The 21,599-nt window shown below is 36.3% G+C and overlaps 1 protein-coding gene across 2 annotated transcripts; it reads left to right on the plus strand.

Annotated features, from left to right (window-relative positions):
* Positions 1-1,575: 1,575 nt before the first annotated feature.
* myo7bb (myosin VIIBb) lies at positions 1,576-21,575 on the plus strand. 2 transcript variants are annotated; one of them, XM_056244649.1, is made up of 47 exons: positions 1,576-1,648; positions 1,814-1,915; positions 2,764-2,916; positions 4,050-4,234; positions 5,826-5,947; positions 6,022-6,164; positions 6,311-6,424; positions 6,673-6,826; positions 6,951-7,027; positions 7,152-7,271; positions 7,762-7,904; positions 8,158-8,368; positions 8,456-8,591; positions 8,676-8,845; positions 8,933-9,073; positions 9,167-9,325; positions 9,912-10,004; positions 10,513-10,607; positions 10,687-10,771; positions 10,874-11,092; positions 11,864-12,061; positions 12,295-12,582; positions 12,700-12,852; positions 13,283-13,357; positions 13,470-13,618; positions 13,735-13,861; positions 14,526-14,645; positions 14,729-14,902; positions 15,009-15,236; positions 15,342-15,509; positions 15,636-15,753; positions 16,202-16,328; positions 16,493-16,656; positions 17,119-17,300; positions 17,830-17,957; positions 18,107-18,252; positions 18,395-18,548; positions 18,635-18,790; positions 18,884-18,989; positions 19,072-19,185; positions 19,269-19,356; positions 19,464-19,570; positions 19,833-20,018; positions 20,462-20,578; positions 20,662-20,745; positions 20,838-20,957; positions 21,074-21,575. In XM_056244649.1, the coding sequence occupies exons 1-47, from the start codon at positions 1,631-1,633 to the stop codon at positions 21,164-21,166; spliced, it is 6,510 nt and encodes a 2,169-aa protein (XP_056100624.1). In that variant the 5' UTR covers positions 1,576-1,630; the 3' UTR covers positions 21,167-21,575. The 2 variants fall into 2 exon arrangements, with proteins under 2 accessions (XP_056100624.1, XP_056100623.1); XM_056244648.1 differs by having other exon boundaries at positions 18,635-18,989.
* The last annotated feature ends 24 nt before the right edge of the window (positions 21,576-21,599 follow it).

Here is a 21,599-nt window from a genome sequence, read left to right on the forward strand (position 1 = left end):
CATGTTAGTATGCACTAAACAACACAAAGAAAAACGGTAATATTGAGAATTCAAAAGCACTATTTTCATTTTGAAATATGTAAATAAAAATGTTTTATTAAAAATAATAAAAATGTAATCTATTCCTGTGATGCAAAGCTGATTTTTCAGTATCGTTTTCAGCAGTCACATGATCCTTCAGAAATCATTCTAATATGCTGATTTGCTGGCCAAAAAACATTTCTTATTATAATAAATGTTAATACTGTTGTGCTGATACATTTGAATCAGTTTAATGCATCCTTTCTTAATAAAAGTATTTATTTCTTAAAAAAAAAAAAAATCTAACTGACCCCAAGCTTTTGAACATGTATGTAGGTATAACCCAAATAGAGATTTAATTATTTTAAACAAGTAGTCCTTTATAGGTTTATAAAAAATAAAAAAACAGAAAATCTGGTGCTGCTTATTGTATTTTTCCCTTTCTGACAATACATGCCGTTTTATCTAGGTAATGAATCACTGTCCAAATCATCTCCTCGTCTGGTTGTCTTAGGGGCTGGTATTGAATGCATTTAGATAAGCAATCGGTTTGTAGGGTGTGACTACCTTTAGAGTTTCTACGCACTTAAATAATTGGTCCCACCTTTCTTAAAGTAATTTATAGTTTTCTCGAGTTAACCAGCTGGTTTGGATTGAGTCTTATCTCCATGGAGACTAATAACACAGAAAGGTTTATCCCTAAACATAATTAATTACACTTATCTAAGTGGCGGCCTCAATACTGAAGCTTGTTTTATGCTAAGCCCTTTATATTTATAAGGCCTAAAAAAACTGAAGGAAATAAAGGTGCATTTGTGTTGACCTTAACTGTACTTTGAAACCTCCTGGCTCCTGTTTTCATAATCAATGCGTGCAACATCATCGTCACTTTAGAAAACAACTGCTTATATGACGCCCAAACAATTCCATTGCAGGCTAGTATCTGTTCCCTGAGACTGTGTAAATGAATATCCTCTAGAATCTCACAGTTTTACTGCTTAACAGCCGCTCTGACTCAAATAATAAAACTGTCCTCTGGTACCATCTTCCTCTTGCGTGAAAAGTCCAAAAGGCACATGTGGAGTGTGGTTAATGTATAGGTGATTTGTTTGATAAGATGCACAGCATTTCAGATTTCACATGCAAATGTCTCAAAACCCTAAGAATCTCTTGGTTTTGAAGTCTTTGTCTAACTAGTGATTCACTGCTTGCTTTGTTCGCAGTTCAGCACATTGGAAACTTAAAGAGTGAAACTCTCAGACTGGTGATGACGTCCCTTCACTGCCCTCTCCGCTTGATGGTGAAAATCAGCACCCGATGGAGCAAAGTCTAGGGGCCATAAAGAGATGAAAACTAGGGGCACTTCCTTGTTGCGGTCACACAAGCGGATGGAAAAGTTATTATTAGACGCGTATGATTTTTAATTCCTTCTTGGAACTAGTCAGCAAGGGCGTGTTGTCCCCAGTTACGAAAAAAGATTGCCTTTCGTACAAGTCGTCGTTTTTAGCCGTATACGCTTCGATGAGGGTTACATCTCCAACCGGTTAATATATATTTTTTCAGGTTTTAATTTTAATTAGATGTCTTTGGTACAAAGAGGATTGTTCAAATGGTGATGTTAAAAAAGGTAATTCATTTTATAAATCTTAAATGAATTCATTTGTTTTATTTTATTTTATTTTACAGAAGTAATACATTTGCTTTTCTTGTGAACAATTTATTGAATGACATTTTCAAGGCTTTAGGTTGGTTGTGGGTAGTGTTTGGTTTTAAAATGTGAATCTGAATCTAGGGGGACTACTTCTGGATTGACTCCAGTATTGGGGTCCCTATTGGAGGATGTGTAAAGATCTCAGACAGTGGACAGTATTTCCTGATCGATGATGAAGGGAAGGTAAAAATGATGACGGAAGGAGAGACCGGGCTAGTTGTTACAGAGGCTTTTATCAGTGTGGATCAAATGCTGGTTTCAAATACTCAGTTCAAGACCCTCTTAAATTGAGTAATTGGGTATTTATTTGTGAAATCTGTCCTCCAAACTAAAATTCCACTGTAATCATTTTTTTTTTTTTACTGATCTTTGTGGTCAAGACAAGGGTATTTCTCATAAATGCCTTGTGGATCAAATTGTCACTTATGTTTTAAATATTAAAGCCTAGATTTTTTGAATTAGTCAGTGAAGATTATTAAATCTCAGCTGTAAAATAATTTTTTGTACTGTTATTAGAATTGAGAGAATCTTGAGAAGTGGAGATACTTGTTGTGCTTTTGATTGCACTTGGCATATTCAGTAACTTGTAGACTTAAAACGCTTGTTATTGTATGTAGTCTGCTGGTCATTTTACTATTTTTACATTTTTTTAATTGTGAAGCAAAATGTGCTAAATAAATATGAATCATTATTTAATTTTTTTAACTGAACTAAAAACCTATTTCCATTGTGACAACAGCCTCATAATGTGCCAATATGCACCACCCTTGTGTTGTTTCAAAAGTTTTTTTCCTGGAATAATTTTATTTATTTATTCATTTTTTGGTCAAGACTGAAAAATAAATGTCTATACAGAAAATGTATTTATTAAATATATCCTGAAAATATACACTGGAGTAAAAATGTGACAACTTGCCCCACTCTCCCCTGTATGCTAATGAGATATTACATCACAACGCATTCTTTTTTGTTGTAATTAATCTACACTTGTCTAATCAGATGAATCTCATGTTTTGTGATGGTTTTCTCAGGAGCGCCTTATCCCGGAGGGGGAGAGGGCCAGTCTTAAGCCTATGCACCCCACCTCAGTGGAGGGTGTGGATAACATGGTCAAACTGGGGGACCTCAGTGAAGCTGGTTTACTCAGAAATCTGCTGGTGCGCCACAGACAGGGTTTTATATATGTGAGTGGATTCATGTTACTTTATGGCATAACAAAAATGAACTGATTAGCCTCTGTAATCATCAAATGAAATATAGTGTATTTCCAAATTAGTATTTGATCTGAATTTTAACTAAATAAAATGCTGTGGTGAAAACCTTCTAATTGGTTAAGAGTAAGTTCCCCTACTTTATGCTTTGAAAATCTGTACTAGAGCTATTGGGACATTTTGTGTAATTTTACAGTAAAATACTGTTCAATCTACAGTTTTTAGAAGTGAAAATGAAAAATCATACAGTGAAAAATGTAAGTTGACATTCCCAGAAGTCCCTGTGTGACAGCTCACATTTGATAGTTTATGATTGAAATAGCTGTTTCCTCTTAGATTTTTCGTAAGTACATAAGGATCTACACATCTTATGTTTTTAAAGTAATGTTTATTGCATCTGCGTATTACCATGATGGTATTTTGTATGTATGCGTATGATACTGTGTGCACCTTTTATAAATATATATATATATATTAGTATTTACCTCAGCTTGTGGAAAAACTTCCTTGTGATGAATTTTTTTTTTTACCTCTTATGTTTTAAGGTGGTTGTTAGTATCTTATATAAATGGCAATTTTAGCAATTTTGGTATATTAACATTATTTCAGTTGATTAAATATACATTTTTACTGTAAATTTAAGTTCAATCTGTAAGGCGTCAGATGTAGCTTTCTTATTTTTTTTACATTAAACGTCTGGTAACCACAGCTACCAGTTTTTACTGTACATTTTTGTACAGTTCATTACAAGTTCAATTATGGTCATAACAATTTGAGTAAAAAAGAATGTCATAGTGTCGTAGTATTTTCGTTTGTCTGTCTTTTGCTGTAATTACAGCAGCACTTGAGCAGAACAAGTCACGTGATCAATGTCACAATTTGTTTTTGAATTTTGATTAGTGTCATAGAAATAGATTAGAATCTGAAATGCGTATTACTAATTTTTACATCATGAGGTTTCATTGTTGTAAATCTTAAAACTTTTTGTTGATTTTTAAAATTAAATTAGAAACCTAGGTTTTCAGATGTGGTCTCAGATGTTCAGATCCCGAGGTCTATATAAGCTGTGTGATATATTTCGTTTTTTTCTGTTGTGTGCCGTTTAGACTTATATTGGCTCTGTGCTAGTGGCAATGAATCCCTATCAGATGCTGCCCATCTACACAGCGGATCAGGTGCACCAGTATCACGGGCGTAAGCTGGGCGAGCTCCCACCACACATCTTTGCCCTCGCTGACAGTTGTTACTTCAACTTGTGCCGCAATAAGCGCAACCAGTGCTGCATTATCAGGTACATATTTGTTCTTTTCTTTTGAACATTGAGAATTGAATCTAATGTTTGTATTATGACAGTAGTAATTTTATATGGTTAGTATCTAAGAATGTAGAAGTTTAAAAAGTTGAATATGCTGCTTTTGTAAGGGAATGTTGTTACATTTAGTCACACATCATAACATGTGTGAGTGTTGTGGTCAATGTACAAAATAGAGTTCTGCTTGGGCTAATGCAGTAGAAACAGTGAATGTAAATATTATATTATATTCGCTAATGCAAAAAACAGTCAATGTAAACAGCCATCAAACCCAATAATGTAGAATGGCTTTAAGTATTCTATTCTATTTTATTCTATTCTATGCACTAATGCCAGAAACAGTGAATGTAAACAGCTATCAAACCCGATGGTGTAGAATGGCTTTGTTAATTTTTCTATTCTATTCTATTCTATTCTATTCTATTCTATTCTATTCTATTCTATTCACTAATATCAGAAACAGTTAATGTAAACCGCTTTCAAACCCAATGGTGTAGAATGGCTTTGTTAATTATTCTATTCTATTCTATTTTATTTTATTCTATTCTATGCACTAATGCCAGAAACAGTGAATGTAAACAGCTATCAAACCCGATGGTGTAGAATGGCTTTGTTAATTTTTCTATTCTATTCTATTCTATTCTATTCTATTCTATTCTATTCTATTCTATTCTATTCACTAATATCAGAAACAGTTAATGTAAACCGCTTTCAAACCCAATGGTGTAGAATGGCTTTGTTAATTATTCTATTCTATTCCATTCCATTTTATTCTATTCTATGCACTAATGCCAGAAACAGTGAATGTAAACAGCTATCAAACCCGATGGTGTAGAATGGCTTTGTTAATTTTTCTATTCTATTCTATTCTATTCTATTCTATTCTATTCACTAATATCAGAAACAGTTAATGTAAACCGCTTTCAAACCCAATGGTGTAGAATGGCTTTGTTAATTATTCTATTCTATTCTATTCTATTTCATTCGATGCACTAATGCCAGAAACAGTGAATGTAAACAGCCATCCAACTCAATGGTGTATAATGGCTTTGTTATTCTATTCAATTCTATTCTATTCTATTCTATGCACTAATGGCAGAAACAGTTAATGTAAACCGCTTTCAAACTCAATGGTGTAGAATGGCTTTGTTATATTATATTATATTATATTATATTATATTATATTATATTATATTATATTATATTATATTATATTATATTCGCTAGTGCCAGAAACAGTGAATGTAAGCTATCAAATTCAGTGGTATAGAAAGGCTTTGTTAATTATTCTATTATATTATATTCTGTTCTATTCTGTTCTGTTCCATTGTTTTTGCAATGTGTTTGTTTATTATTAGCTTTAATGGTTTTTCTTACAATCATATAAAAATCTATAATAAATATATATAGCAATGTGAAAGTAGCAGAGTTTGATCACACTGCAGCTCTGTCTCAATGGATTTGAACACATTTATATTGATTCATTTAGCAGATACTGTTGTCAATAGGGCCTTAAAAATCCTAGCAAACAATGAATGAATAAGAACCGCTTCTTGTTTGTGTGTGTCAGTGGAGAATCTGGTGCAGGAAAGACAGAAAGCACTAAACTGATTCTTCAGTTCCTGGCTGCTGTGAGCGGGCAGCACTCCTGGATAGAGCAGCAGATCATACAGGCCAACCCTGTCCTGGAGGGTAAGCACCGAACATGCTTGTTTTTATTTCAATCCTTTCCGTAGAATGCCGTCTCACTTTTTCATATCTTACAGCCTTTGGGAATGCCAAAACCATTCGCAATGATAACTCCAGCAGATTTGGGAAATATGTGGAGATCTTCTTTAATAAACAGGGTGTTATAGAGGGAGCTCACATGGAGCAGTACCTGTTGGAGAAGTCTCGTGTCTGTCATCAGGTGAGACCAAGTTGCACCCTACGCGAGGAAAGAAAAAGCAAAACAATTGCTTTTGAAAATTATGTTTAATATTTAATAAATACTGTAGTCTTGCATTTTAATGATTAAAACCTAGAAATTAAATGTATTCAATCAATTCTTTTAAGGCACCACAGGAAAGGAACTACCACATTTTCTATTGTATGTTATCTGGGATGCAAAGTGAGCAGAAGAAGACTCTCTCGCTTGGTAATGCATCACAGTTCAAGTACCTGACTGAGGTGAGCACTTCAATTCATGTTTAGTAGAGAGGATAACTGTAACACTTTGCTCGTGTACTCAGTAAATATTTAACCCTACGTTTTGGATTTTTGCAGTGAATATAAATGTATAATTTAATTGAGTCAGATACAATTAAATAATAACTATCATATCATTCATTAATGGTGTTACATCCATTGAGTGTTACATTCTCTCCTGCTATCTGTGGCATAAAGTACAATATCTGACTCCTCTGATGGTTGTTTAGGGTGATTGTTTGACATGTGATGGTCGTGACGATGCTGATGAGTTCGGACGGATTCGTGCTGCTCTAAAGATCCTCACTTTCTCAGACAGGGACTGCTGGGAAATCTTCAAATTACTCGCTGCCATTCTCCATATGGGCAATATCAACTTTAATAGTTAGCGTCTATAACCTTTCTGTTACAGTAATAATATGCAAACTATCTTTACATTAACAAAAGTTATTGTAGCTTATTATACCATAAATTGAAGTTTACTGATTTGCTCATAATCTTTTTTCAGGCACTATAATGAATAACATGGACAGCTGTAACGTTCTGTCATCGAATAATTTTTCGGTTACTGCCAAGTTGTTGGAGGTACAAATGCTTCTTAAGAGCTAATGCTGATTTAGCAAATCATTTTCAAGCTTTACTATCTTTTATGCAATCAAACATTTGGCTGCTGAATGTTTTTGATGACAGCCCTTCTGTCAATTTGCAGGTAGAAGATGAAATTCTTGAAAAGAGTCTCACATATCGCTCCTTCATGACAAATAGAGAGATAGTCACTAAAGCCCTCAGCTCAGAGCAGGCCATAGACACCAGAGATGCTTTTGCCAAGGTACACACATGCTTTTATCCAAAAGCCCATTCGGGGGATTTAACATAGATTCTGGATTAGGTACAATATACTGTTCAAACGTGTTTTTTTGTGTAAAAAAAAAAAAAACAAAGTCTGTTTTGCTCACCAAGGCTGTATTTATTTGATTAATCATACAGTAAAACAGTAATATTGTGAAATATTATTACAATTTAATTATTTGGTGCTCAAGAAATATTTCTTATTATTATCTATGCTAAATATAGTATTTTAGTAACGTTTTTGTGTAAATCACTGTGATCAGATTTTTTCAGGATTATTTGATGAATAGAAAGCTCAAAAGGGCAGAAATTTGACAATTGAATTGAATGTGTCTCTGCAGAAGAAAATTAATACTTTGTAAAAATAAAAAAATAAAAAATACATTTATGAACTAAAAGACATTCAGGCTTCCTTAATGCTCATTGTTGTTGCACATGTCAGTTAATGTTTGTCATATACTCCCTGACAGGCACTGTACGGACGGCTGTTTGTTTGGATGTTCACAAAAATAAACAGCGCCATTCACAAACCACAGACTGATGAGTCCTCTTACACGCGCAAGTACATTGGCCTGCTTGACATTTTTGGCTTTGAGAATTTTCCTCAGAACAGGTAAGTGTCTGTTGACTAAACTAGTTATTAGTTTAAACTACAAAATATACTGATAAATTAACATGGTTGCTCAGCAGGGGTTTAAAGTACTTCAGTAATTGTATTTTATTGGATGGATGGTTGGTTAGATGGATGGATGGAGTTTTTACATTTAATCATTAGATTTACATTAGTTTTTACCTATAGTTGTAAAATTTAGACACACTACCCATACTTTAAATATACTTTCTCTGTGCTTTTGCCCGCTGTTTAGTTTTGAGCAGCTGTGCATTAATTATGCCAACGAGCACCTGCAGCAGTTCTTTGTGAGTCACATCTTTAAGCTGGAGCAGGATGAATATAGTAAAGAAGGCATCTCATGGAAGCGCATTACTTTCAGTGACAACCAGAAAACCCTGGACCTGCTGGCCATTAAACCTCTCAACATACTGGCTCTGGTCGATGAGGAGAGCCACTTCCCTAAGGTCAGCTTCATAAGCTACATGGTCTGGTTTATATGCTTATAGATATTTTGCCTGTGCTCACTCCATGTTGTCCTGTTTTCAATGCAGGGAACAGATGCCACAATGTTAAACAAAATGAACCAAGAACACAATGGGAACAAACTGTATATCTCATCCAAGAGCAAACATGGCATGCATTTTGGGGTTCAGCACTTTGCTGGGCTGGTTTATTATGACTGTGAAGGTACAATTTATTACTTGAAAACATTTCCCAGTAGTTACTTTAAAAGCAAATTGTTTCTGGTCTGAAAGATCTGTATTTTGTCAGGTTTTTTGGAGAAGAACAGAGATGCCCTGAGCACGGACATCATGGAGCTGGTTCGGAAATCTTCCAACAAGTTGCTCAAGCAGATCTTTGAGAAGGAGATGAATACAAACTCAGTCAAAAACACTAACAAACTGAACAAAATCATCATGACGCCGAAGAACTCATTACGTGTATGGGACAGTTATGCAGCAGATTGACAGTGTTGACTTGATATTGACAACAGCTTTTTAATAAATCATATCTTTTGTGTCACACAGCAAGTAAATGATTCGAGGCGGCAGATATCTACTCTGAGTGGCCAGTTCCGCCAGTCTCTGGACTCTCTGATGAAGGCCCTGTCTCTCTGTCAGCCCTTCTTCATACGTTGCTTCAAACCAAATGACAAAAAGAGGCCCATGGTATCAATTCACATCCCATAAGTTACATGTTTTGTATTGTGTAGTCATCAGAACCCTTTTCAAATCATGTTTTTCTTTTGTTTTCCTTGTCAGTTTTTTGACAGAGAGCTCTGCATGCAGCAACTTCGCTACTCTGGAATGCTGGAGACCATTCGAATACGCAAGTTGGGATATCCCATCCGGCACACCTTTAAAGACTTCCTGCAGCGCTATCGTGTGCTCCTGAAGTCTGTAGATTGTGACCCCAACACTGTACGAGACAATATGATTATCTACAGATGTGATGCTCTAAATATGTGAATTATTTAATATAAAGTGATAGTCGAAAGTAGATGAAATTTGTGTCTAAGTAGGCATGTGTTAACATCCATAGCTGAAACTTAATTCATATTCTGATTTAAATATAGTATTAGGGTTATGGCTGAAATTGGTTGCTAGGAATAATGTATTTATGATGTTGATGCAAAGTGTGTCATTTCTGCACCACTAGAGTGCAAGTATAAGCAAAACGTAAATATAAATAACCGGTTTCAAACTGGTTTCCCTAAACACTCCCCCATCTGTCATTGGTCAGAAATTCAGGTAATCCTACCCCTGTCTTCACACCATTAGTTGAGCCAATGCTAATGTTGGGCCTGCTGGTGGAGATGCTCAAAACTGAGCAATGCTTACACTTTATGGGAATCAATCTAGGAATGGTTTACTTATAATTATCTACACATATTAAACTGACAGGAGAAACTAAAATAATAACACGCTTCAGTTTTAATGTTCCAGGTTGGCATAATTTGATACATAAAATCTGTGTGATACATTTGATCTGTTATTTGTTTACCAGGAGCCTTCTTCCGACTGCTGTGCAGCCATCTGTAGGGCTATGATCAAAGACGAAGAGGACTGGAAGATTGGCAAAAACAAAATCTTTCTCAGGGTACCTCAGGCATAATATTTCTCTAGTGTATTATAAGAATTTTACATCAATATATGTATACATCCTTGTAATATTAAATCAGCTTTCTAAAGGCATTGTTGCCATTTTTTGTATTATATTAAACATAAACCACTGTTCAAAAGTTTGGGATAAAATTAAATCTTTATTTAGAAAGGATACATTCAAATAATCAAAAGTGAAAGTAAAGACATTTATAATGTTAAAAAAAAAACGTTTATTTCAAGTAAATGCTGTTCTTTCTATTCATCAAAGAAATGTATCATGGGTTTCCACAAAAATATTAACCAGCGCAAATGTTTTCAACCTTGATAATAGTAATAATGCATAAAATCACCATATTAAAATGATTTCTGAAGGATCATATCACAGATTAAGAGCATAACATAAAAAAAAACAGATTGACCCCAAACACTTGAACGGCAGTGTATCTATAAATGTTCACATAAGACTAGTCTTGCATCATGTGTTTCTTTTCTTCCTGCTGCAGGATCATCATGATTCCTTCCTAGAGGTGGAGAGAGAGCAAGAGCTTAATAGGAAGGCACTTATCATCCAAAGAGTGATGCTTGCCCACAAGGATAGGTCCGTCCCCCACTGTCGTAATGTTTCTTATGCAGTTTTACAGCTTTATTCAACTAAATCATTCTTCATCCACATACAGAGGAGCTTTTGTAAAGAAGAGGAAGGCAGCTCTGGTTTTGCAGAAAAACTGGCGTGGCCACAGAGACAGAAGAGGCTTTTGCAAAGTAAGCTGTGCAGGAAAATCACATGTCTGTATGGAATACAGTTAAAATGAGTGTAGTGACATAATGAAACATGGCTCACATTGTGTCTGTTTTGCCTGTTAGCTCAAGCAGGGATTTGCTCGGCTGCAGGCCAAAGTGCGCAGTCGGCAGCTCCATACGGAGTATATGCGCAGACGGACTGCAGCCATGACTCTACAAACACAGACCCGTGGCTACCTCGCCAGGAAGGACCTGAAATGTAAAAAAAACGCAGTGATACTGCTGCAGGCTCAGACCAGAGGACTGCTGGCCAGGAAAACCCTCAAGAGAATGAAATCAGATGTGAGTTTATAGTGGAATGGACCTTCTTTGTAGTACGTTTGTAGTGTTTTGTTTTGTTTTATATACACTACCGGTCAAAAGTTTAAAATAATTAAGATTTAATTAAAACAGTATTGATGAAATATGATTACAATTTAAAAGAACTGTTTTCTATTTGAATATATTTTAAAATGTAATTTATTTCTGTAATGGCAAAGCTGATTTTTTTTATCAGCGATTATTCCAGAAGTGTCACGTGATCCTTCATGAATTTTATCAAAAGATTGAATTGAGCAAAAGTGACAGTAAAGACATTTATAATGTTACATAAAATGTATATTTCAAATAAATGCTGTTCTTTTGAACTTTCTATTCATCAAGGAATCCTGAACAAATGTACTGTATCACTGGTTCCACAAACATATTAAGCAGCGAAAATTGTTTTCAACATTGATAATAATAAGAACCTTAATTAATAATTGAGCACCCAAATTAGCGTGTTAGATTGATTTCTGAAGGATCGTGTGACACTGAAGACTGGAGTAATGATTGCCATCACAGGAATAAATGTATTCATATAGACATATCAACAGTTATTTTAAATTGTACTAATATTTCACAATATTTCTGTTTTACTGTGTTCATTTTACGGTGTTTCATCAAATAAATGCAGCCTTGGTGAGCATGAGAGACTTCTTTCAAAAACATTAAACATTGTATTTATTCCAAACTTTTGACCAGTAGTGTACTTCATTTTTTTATGCTTTTATTCATACCCTTGTCCTGTGTCAGGCGTTTTTGACTGCGCAAGAAAAAGAGGCCCAGGAACTGGCAGCACTGGAGCTTCAGCAACGCCTAGAGGAGCTGCTCAGAAATAACGAGGAAGCTGCCAAATCCCAGAATAAGGATGATGAGGAAATGGTGGAGAATCTCTTTGGCTTCATGAGTACATTAGGAGGACAAGAGGGCCAAGCTCCTGAGGGTTTTGAGGTTAGAGTCATCTTGACAGCAGAAGAAGGACACCTATTTGACAGGAACAAACACTTCCTGATCAAAATACAAAAAACCTGTCACCTTTTATTGTCAATACACAATCAATTAATGCATACTACACGTGCTATCAGTGATACTACTGTATACTGTACAATGTGAGATTTAGGAATTCAAAATCAATCTATTTCTAGGTTAATACTAACTTTGTCTATATGTTCCTAATGTTCTAGGATTTTGAGGCAGAGCCGGTGAAGTTAGAAGAGGTTGAACTAGTAGAGAGCCCTGTAATGGCGAGAAAGGCTAGGTCATTACCAGACAGCAGTGAAGACGAAATAGAGGATAAAGAGGAGAAGAAGAAGGAGGAGGAGGAGGAGGAGGAGAAGAATGAAGCTGAGGATGATGAGTTCGCTTTCTCTAAATTTACATCTTTACACTTCCAAGGATCTTCTACCCACTCGCATATCCAACAGAGACTGCGGAAACCCCTGCTCTACCATGAGGATGAAGGGGATACCCTGGCAAGTGTTGTTCTCATTAGCATCATGTCCACATTCAAAGCGAGGCTTGATAGTCAACTGTGTCTTGTATTGGCTAGTCTTATTTCTTCTCTCCGCTTTTTTTCCTATCTCCTCCAGGCCAGTTTGACAGTATGGTGGATCATACTAAGATTTATGGGAGATCTTCCAGAGCCGAAGCAAGAACGTGTTTCTACAATTGCCGACCCCATTCAGAGGAACCTCGGTCAGAGACAAGCACGGCGACTCAGTAACCTTGTTGGATTAGATCAGGTAAACAACCGAGACACCATAATAAACCTTCCTTCTTTATATGTACACCTATCAGATGTACAGCCTATATCTCGACTGCCTAACCTGCTGGAAAGACCAGCCTGTCTATATTATAACATATAATGTTATATGCTGGTTAGTGATGGTTTGGTATTAGTATATATTATATTGCAATAAATATTTTAATGTAAACGCATATTTAAAATATAGACTAGCCAATCATATAATGTTTCAGATGTGTTACACAGCCAGTGGCATAGAAGGTGACAACCAAGGGACCATAAATACAGGGAACAAAATACTGTTACAGATGTCATACAATAAAACTTAATTACCCAACATACTGTATGTAACTAGTGATTTTCTTATAGCATCATATTAAACAAAATGTGTGGGTTTATTATTTTTTTTGTTGGTCTTGTAATTGCAGAAATTTTTGAGGAAAAAAATGAAGCAGCAGAAGGGGACAGGGAAACGAAAGCCCTCAGCCATTCCTGAAGAAGAGGTGAAGTGTGGTTATATACACTTCTGAGTACAACACTGAACATTATCCGCAGCTAAAACATAATAACTGCATCACAGCAGGTTCTTACTAACCATTCTGATGTAATTTGCAGCCAGAAGAAGTACCACAACCTAAAATGGAGGCAGTTCAGGAGGAAGAGGATGTACTGTTTGGAGAGGGACCAACTTTTGATCGCCCAATGACATCCTTGGAAAAATTACACATTATTGTGGGATATGCCATTGTACGACAAGATATAAGGTTAATGTGATGGGGCCAAAGGTCATTTAGATTCTTCATAATGTGTGATATACTGCATTCCTCATACAGAGAGATAATGGTTACATAATCTTTATGACTTTCTATATTTTTTTCAGAGATGAAATCTACTGTCAGATCTGTAAGCAGTTAACAGACAATAAGAACCAGAAAAGTGTAAAAAGAGGCTGGATCCTTCTGTCCATCTGTCTGGGCATTTTTTCTCCTACAGACCGCCTCACTAAGGTATGAAATACTATTTTGATAAAAATAAACCTGACAAGGTGATCAGGACACTGATATGAAGCAGAGGAGTAATGTTTTGTCCTGAAGGGGTCTATTTTGCAACAATTTCTGCTGAACATTTTACTGCATTATATCATAGCACAACTATGTAGAAATAGGTTCTCTGGGACCATGGTCAATTACACAGTTTAATCATATTACAAATGCCACGACTAACCAATCAAGCCGTGTGATATATGGTATGTTATGTTGTGGTGTTATGTCGTGTTATGCTGATATATGTTGTTATTATATTGTTTAGTCATGTTAAATTGTCATATTATGTTGTGTTAGATGTTATCATTTGTTGTCGTTTTTTGTTATATTTTGTTATATGTCATGCTGTGTTTGTTGATAAGTTTTATGTTTTGTTGTGTTATGTGTTGATTTGTGTTGTTACTGAATGTTGTCATTTTATGTTATATGTTATCCATTATGTTGTTATATTTGTTATGGTGTCATGCTGTTTTGTGTTGTTGTTACGTTTTATGTTATGTTATGTTGTTGTTATGTTATGATATGCGTTTTCTATTCTTTTTTGTGCTATTTAATGTTATGCTGTTATTTTATTTGATGTTATATTATGTAATGTTATATGTTATGTCCCACAACCTTTTGACCATAGTACCTGGAGAGCTTTATACGCCATGGGCCAAGTGAATACTCCTCCTTCTGTGCGGAGCGACTGCAAAGGACTTTAGCCAATGGAGAAAGAAGTGAGCCGCCATGCTGGGTTGAACTACAGGTAGGCAATCCCTCTGTCTGAAATGATGAAGAATACTCCCCTTACCTTAAACATGACCAACCCTTCTTTCCTGTAACTGCTAGTCTGTGGAGACCAAGAACCCCATTGTAGTGGTTGTGGGTCTGATGGATGGCAGAAGCATCAGCCTCCATGTGGACTCAGCCACCACTTCTAAAGAGGTGTGCAATTCAGTTATCCAGAAAATAAACCTGCAGGACAGTTATGGCTTCTCCATATATGCTGCAATGAATGAGAAGGTTTGTAACATCTGAATGGCTTCAAGATGAATCTTCACTCGTAATAGTAACATGTAACTAATAAGCAATAGAAACAAAGTCTTCACATATGCATTTCTTGCTGCAGATGTGGTCTCTAGGCAGTGGCAGTCAGCACATCTTGGATGCCGTGTCTATGTGTGAGCAGGAAGAAAAGAGGCAGGGGAGAGAGGAACAGCACGCTCCTTGGCGCCTCTATTTCCGCAAAGAGATCTTCACTCCGTGGCATGACTGTTCATCTGACCAAGTCAGCACAGATCACATCTATAGGCAGATCATCCATGGACTCAAACATGGAGAATATCTGTCTGATAAGGTCAGTCCAGGCTCTGTGCTTGACCTGTTCATATAGCATATATGATTTTAATATGAATGAGATTTGTGATTTATACTCTGTTGTTGAAATATAATCTTGATCTAGGAGGATGATTATGTGCAGCTCGCAGCCAAATATTACTATATACAGCACGGCTCTGAAAGCAGTTTGGAAACTGCCCAGAAGATTGTTCGTGAGTGCATGAACATGACTATAATTGAGAACAAGTCTTTGGTCAAACTAGTGCAGTTGGTCAATTCTGCGCACACAGAGGTATATGCATATCTTATTATAAATATCATTGTTCACAATAGTTTGATTTGGCTGCAACAGAATTTGATTTGGCGGCAGTGCTAATTTGCAGAATAAAACAAGCAGTAATCCAGTGTAATTTCTCAGGGCCCTTACATAAACTCTACTACACCTGTCCATGAAGTAAAAGCAGAGATCGTCCAATATGCACAGCAGAAGTGGCCAATCTATTTCTCCAAGTTATATGAGGCTAACGTGGTTTCAGGTAAAAAAAAAAGAAAAGAAAAAAAGAGTTGTTCATAGTTATCATAGGAGTAGCTAATCCAAAAATTCACATTTTGTTGTCTTTACTTATCTTCATGTCATTACAAACCTGTATGACTTCATTTCTTCTGTGGAACACAAAAGGAGAGCTTTTGAAGAAAGTTCATGCTGCTCTTTTCTATTCTATGAAAGTGGATGAGACCATGGACTGTAAAAATAAAAAAGGCAAAATAAAAGTCTTCTGAAGCCATATTAGAGATTTGTAAAAGGAACCGACTGAAATTTAAGAAGAACAGCTTGAATCAGCTAGAATTAATTTTGCTTCCCACAGAAGTCAGACAGGTTTCTAGAGATATGAGGGCGAGTAAAAGTTGATAGAATTTTTATTGTTGGGTGAACTATCCCTTAAATGCATTGAATTTGGGAATTCACTGTTGCATTTTATTCAGGTCCCCCACTGCCTCAAGACCAGTTTGTAGCTGTTGTGAACTGGAAAGGGGTCTTCTTTCAGGACGAGACAGAAGCCGCATTTCTGCAGCTCTCTTATCCCGAGGTGTCAAGAATCGAAATGCTGAGGTAAAAAGTAACTCTCTTTGGAGAAGCACCTTAATTACACCTGAGCACTATGCTCCAAATATTATTTCTGCAGATTCTCAGCCTAGTTTGTGAGATGAACCGCTTTTAGTTCTTTCCTATTTCTGTTTCCTTCATTCCTTCCCTCCTTAACCTTTCTCCTACAGCGATGAAAAGTCTGGTGGGATTGTATGTTTGACAACTCCAAAGGGGATGTATGAGCTGAAGGTTGTGAAGGGAAACGAATTTGTGGAGCTGGTCAACATGTTCATCTTAGGGCTTAAGAAGAGATCCCTGTATGCCGTGGCAATACAGGACCTTAGCAGACAAGGTGCTTCTTTTACATTGGTTACTACATTGTGACAAACAGCAATTTTCCTTGTAGTATTTTCATTTGAGGGTGATTCTTCAATTCTATGAGCACTTTTGACTATTTCAAATCCTTACAAATTATGTGTGAAGGTAATGACATATAATGCTAATAACATTTTTCCCTTTTTGGAGAAAATTTGAAAAGAGGGGAGTTCAAGACCACATGTAGAAATTCTGATAACATTGATAATAAACAATTGATAATAAACTAGTAAAGTAAAAAATTAGACACTGAAAATTGGGTTAAAGCTATTATAATTTATTTTTTAATTTAAGTATTTTTAAAAATATTTTTGTCTTTAAAACCATCCAATGTGACAAAGTTTCCACTTGTTCATTTGGGGGTGATTGGGGTCTTCTAACCATTAAAATTGTCAAAATTGCTTGGATATTTATCTTTCTGATTTTTTCTTCCTTTCAGAGGATCCCACATTCCTGAGCTTCAGAAGGGGCGATGTGCTGTATATCATAAAGGATGGAGAATATAATTTTGAAGAAGGCTGGATCAAAGCGAGGAATGAGAGGACAAGTCAAACTGGAGCAGTTTCCTTAGATTCTATTCAGATTCTACCGATGTTGACTAGGCCTACAGAAGAAACACTGGTAAACATGATTGTTTCTCATTGATTTGTCAAAGAGATGACTCCTCATCACTGGCCATCATTGTGTTAATTTTTTTACCAGTGTTTTGAGGTTTTGTCTTGGAAATAAATACCAGAATAAAGCTAAAGAAAAATGATGGAAAGGCCAGCAAACATTGTGCTGTTCCTCACTGTATTTGACGCCTGATGGCGAAAAGTAATGACAGTTTAAAATGTTTAAAGTCAATTTCTTTAAAGAATGAATGTACCTTTAAAGTTTTTAAAATGCCTTTAAAGATTTTAAACTGGCAGTTTAAAATCTTGAAAGGCAGTTTCTTTAATTTTAACAGTTTAATTCCAAGAGTTAAAGAGAGAGTATAAAATTGATAAATAAAAATAAAATAAAGCAGTTTTGGTCCAGCCTCCAACCATTAAAAATATTTAGAAATTATTTACAAAACCATCAGTGAGGTTCTTTTCTTAGAGTGAAAAAATATGCTATTTTGTAAGTCAAGAACAGAAATGTAAATAGAGTCATTTCTATCCTCTAGAATTTGCTGAATTTGACCCCAGCACGGAGAAAGTCAGTGATGCCGGTGATGCCGATGTTGAAGGAGGAGCTCAGCACAGAGAGAGTCGCCCACATGTCGCTCAAGGAGTTCTCTTTCGACTATTTCAGGTGACAGTTGTACAGTTTGCAATCATCTCAACTGACATAAATGATAACTGCTCCAAAAAAGCAGCAACTTGTAAGTTACCAGTTTTGAGAACATGTCAGAGCTCCTTAAGTGATAACGTCATCACGTACCTCTTTTCAATGGCTCACAGGGAGTCAGGTAAGGAGGGTGGTCGTGGCAAGGGAGGAGCCAAAGAGAAACTGTGGGCCAACAGCAAAGAGCCTCTCAAACAGCCTCTGCTCAGGAACCTGCAGGGCAACTCAGAGCTCTGCCACCTCGCTTGTGACTCCTTCACAGATATCCTTCCCACTTACATGTTACATATCTACAATAACGGATTATGTATTTTGTAAATTATAAGTGAAAAAGACTTAAGTGCATGTGACCTCAGTAAATTTTAATGAATGATGCTCGCTGTTTTCTTTAACATGGTCTCTACCTATCCTTAAATATATGGGAGATTATCCAGTCAAGCATGTACGGACACCCATAGATCTAACAAACCAGATCTTTGGGCCAGCAACAGCGCACGTCGAGCTAAGAGATGAGATCTACTGCCAAATAATGAGGCAGATGACTAATAACAAACATGGGTTTGTCGACTGCTTTTAAGAACCCAGACATGATATGATGTGATGTCACTTTATTTGTTTTAATTGCTGTGTTGTTTTTCTCTCAGGTTGAGTATGGAGCGAGGTTGGCAGCTGTTGTGGCTGTGCTGTGGTCTCTTCCCTCCTAGTCAGTTGTTACTGAGGCATGCTCAACGTTTTCTGGAGTCCAGGCCCAGAGAGCCACTGGCCTCCACCTGCTTGCAGAGGATGCAAGCTATGCTCAGGTTAAACTTTACTACTCAAACAGATTGTTTGATTATTGTAAACATGAAGGGGCGAATGTTGAACTGTAATGCATTTTTTATTGTCCCGTACAGTATCGAGGGAAGGAAGTTGCCTCCTCACCAGGTGGAAGTGGATGCCATTCAGAATAACAGCACTCAGATCTTCCATAAAGTTCATTTTCCCAACGATACATCTGAAGTAAGGAGTAACATTTCAGTTTGAACTATCTTACACATTCTCATTTTCATCCGCCTTAAAAACTCTTTTTTTTTAATTTCAGATATTTGAGGTGACCACCACCACGAGGATCAGAGATTTAATTCGCAACATTTCCAAAGACCTCCGCCTCTCCTCATCCGATGGATACAATCTGTTTGTGAAAACAGCCAATAAGGTTTCAGATATGATTTCTTTTTTTTCTGAAGGTGATGTTTTAGGTCCATGCTAATCTTTGTATGTTGTATATGATACTTTCAGGTAGTAAGTATGGATTCTGAAGAGTACTTTTTTGACAACCTCAGGCAACTCACAGATGTCGCCAAAAAAGGAAAGAAAATCAAGGAGGGTGAGCTGTATATGCTAACATGCTAAATACTGTAATTAATCCAATATATATTCAGGTGTGTGTTATAATCACACTCTCACTATGATAAACATTGATCCTGAATTCAGCTGCTCCAACTATTGTCCCTTACCTGGTGCTCTTCATGAGGAAGCTCTGGTTTAACGTGATCCCGGGGAAAGATCTAACCGCTGACCTAATGTTCCACTTTCCTCAGGTATGTTGTCAAAACCTGTATGAGTTTCTTTCTTCTGCTGAACACAAACAAAGATATTTTAAAGAATGTTGGTAATCAAACCGTTGACGGCACCCATTGACTTCCATATTGGGAAAACAAAAAGGGTGTCGTCAACTGTCTGGTTACCAACATTCTTTAAAAAAAACATTATGCACAGAAGTGCAGGATCTTAGGACTCATTCCTGCAGCACTCTATTATGCAGTGCAACTTTGCCCAACTGTCTTCTTTTTATTTTCCCAGGAATTGCCGAAGTATTTGCGGGGTTACCATAGTGTGTCTAAGGAGGACATGATCAGTCTGGCAGGACTGCTGTTGCGTACTCAGATTGACACGGATAAGTCACAGTTTGTCATGATCCCTAAAATGCTGAAAGATCTAGTGCCAGCTGATCAGCAGAGGATCATGACTCCTGAGGACTGGAAAAAGGTGATCCTCACGCCTCTTATTTATTGAATACATTTCAAATATATGGCTCTATGCATTTTGACATAAACACACACTACCTTTCAAAAGTTTAGGATAAGTAAGATTTTATTATTAGAATGATTTCTGAAGGATCACGTGACACTGAAGACTGGAGTAATGATGCTGAAAATTCAGCTTTGCCATCACAGGAATAAATTACATTTTGAGATATTAAAATAGTTCACAGTACAAAAAACTTCACAGTACAAATGTTTCACTATTTCTGTTTTTACTCTATTTTTCAAATAAAATAAATGCAGCTTTGGTAAGAATCCTAACTGAGAGGAACCTCATAAGTGACATTGCTTCAGAATGTATAAAGTGTTAATTAATCATATATTTTAGTACCGCCTGACCCGAACATCATGATAAATGACAGAGTGGTTTTGGCCTTTGGTTTGCAGCACATGATCAGTTCATACAACAAGCAGGCAGGCATAACTGTAGATGAAGCCAAACTCCAGTTCCTGAAGACCATCTCACAGTGGCCTACCTTTGGATGTGCTTTCTTCGAAGTAAAGGTAACCAGAGCAACACTAAAAATACACCTGATTGCTAAAGAATGAGGTTGTTTTCTTGATACTGACTGTACTTTTGCTCCCAGCAAACATCTGAGAAGAGTTACCCCGGTGTCATCATGATATCAATTAGCAAACAAGGAGTTAGCCTCATCAACCCTAAGACAAAGGTATCGATCTGTCTGTATATAATACAACTATAATGTACTTAGCATTGTGTAGCATGTGATTTTGAAATGTGTTTTGGCTGGCTTGCCTGCAGGAAGTGCTTGTGATGCATCTATTCAGTAAGATCACTTCCTGGTCTAGCGGAAGCACCTATTTTCACATGACCATTGGCAATCTAGTGCAGGGCACCACTCTGCTCTGTGAGACCTCAATGGTAAATATAGCACACACACACACACACACACACACACACACACACACACACACAACTACAGCAAGTGTCACACTGCTTATATGTTAATATCCTCTCTGGCTGTTTGTTTCTTTCAGGGTTATAAAATAAGCGATCTCCTGTCCTCTTACAAGAACATGTATATGAAGGAGATAACAGTGGTGCGGCCCAGAAATCAATTGTTCTCTTGAATCAGCATTTAGTATGATCATTTTTTGGTAGCGTATTTCTATTTTTTATCTTTACCATAATAATTCTACTATAAATTTGTTTTGGTAATTTTGGTGTACTCTGTAAGTAAAATTAACATTTATAATTACTGTCGGAAATCACTTTTTAATATGTAAGTCACTATAGATCTGTCAGTGAATCAGCTGTTTAAATCATGTTTTTGCTTGTTGCGTCTTCTATGTGCATATATATGTTTTAAATAATAATTTTATAGGCTTAGATATTTATTATATTTCAATATTCCACCTTTTCATTGACTTTGCCTTGCAATGTTACACTAGGTGGCAGTATTTTTACAGTTTAATTCTAATCTATCTAATACTGCTTTGTAGGAACAACTATATTTAACAATAAAATGTAAAATTCAAATTGGTTTTGAATTTAATTGTCAGT

This window comes from Rhinichthys klamathensis, unplaced genomic scaffold (genome assembly GCF_029890125.1).
Source record: "Rhinichthys klamathensis goyatoka isolate OS25496 unplaced genomic scaffold, OSU_Roscu_1.1 h1tg001043l_1, whole genome shotgun sequence".
NCBI lineage: Eukaryota > Metazoa > Chordata > Actinopteri > Cypriniformes > Leuciscidae > Rhinichthys > Rhinichthys klamathensis.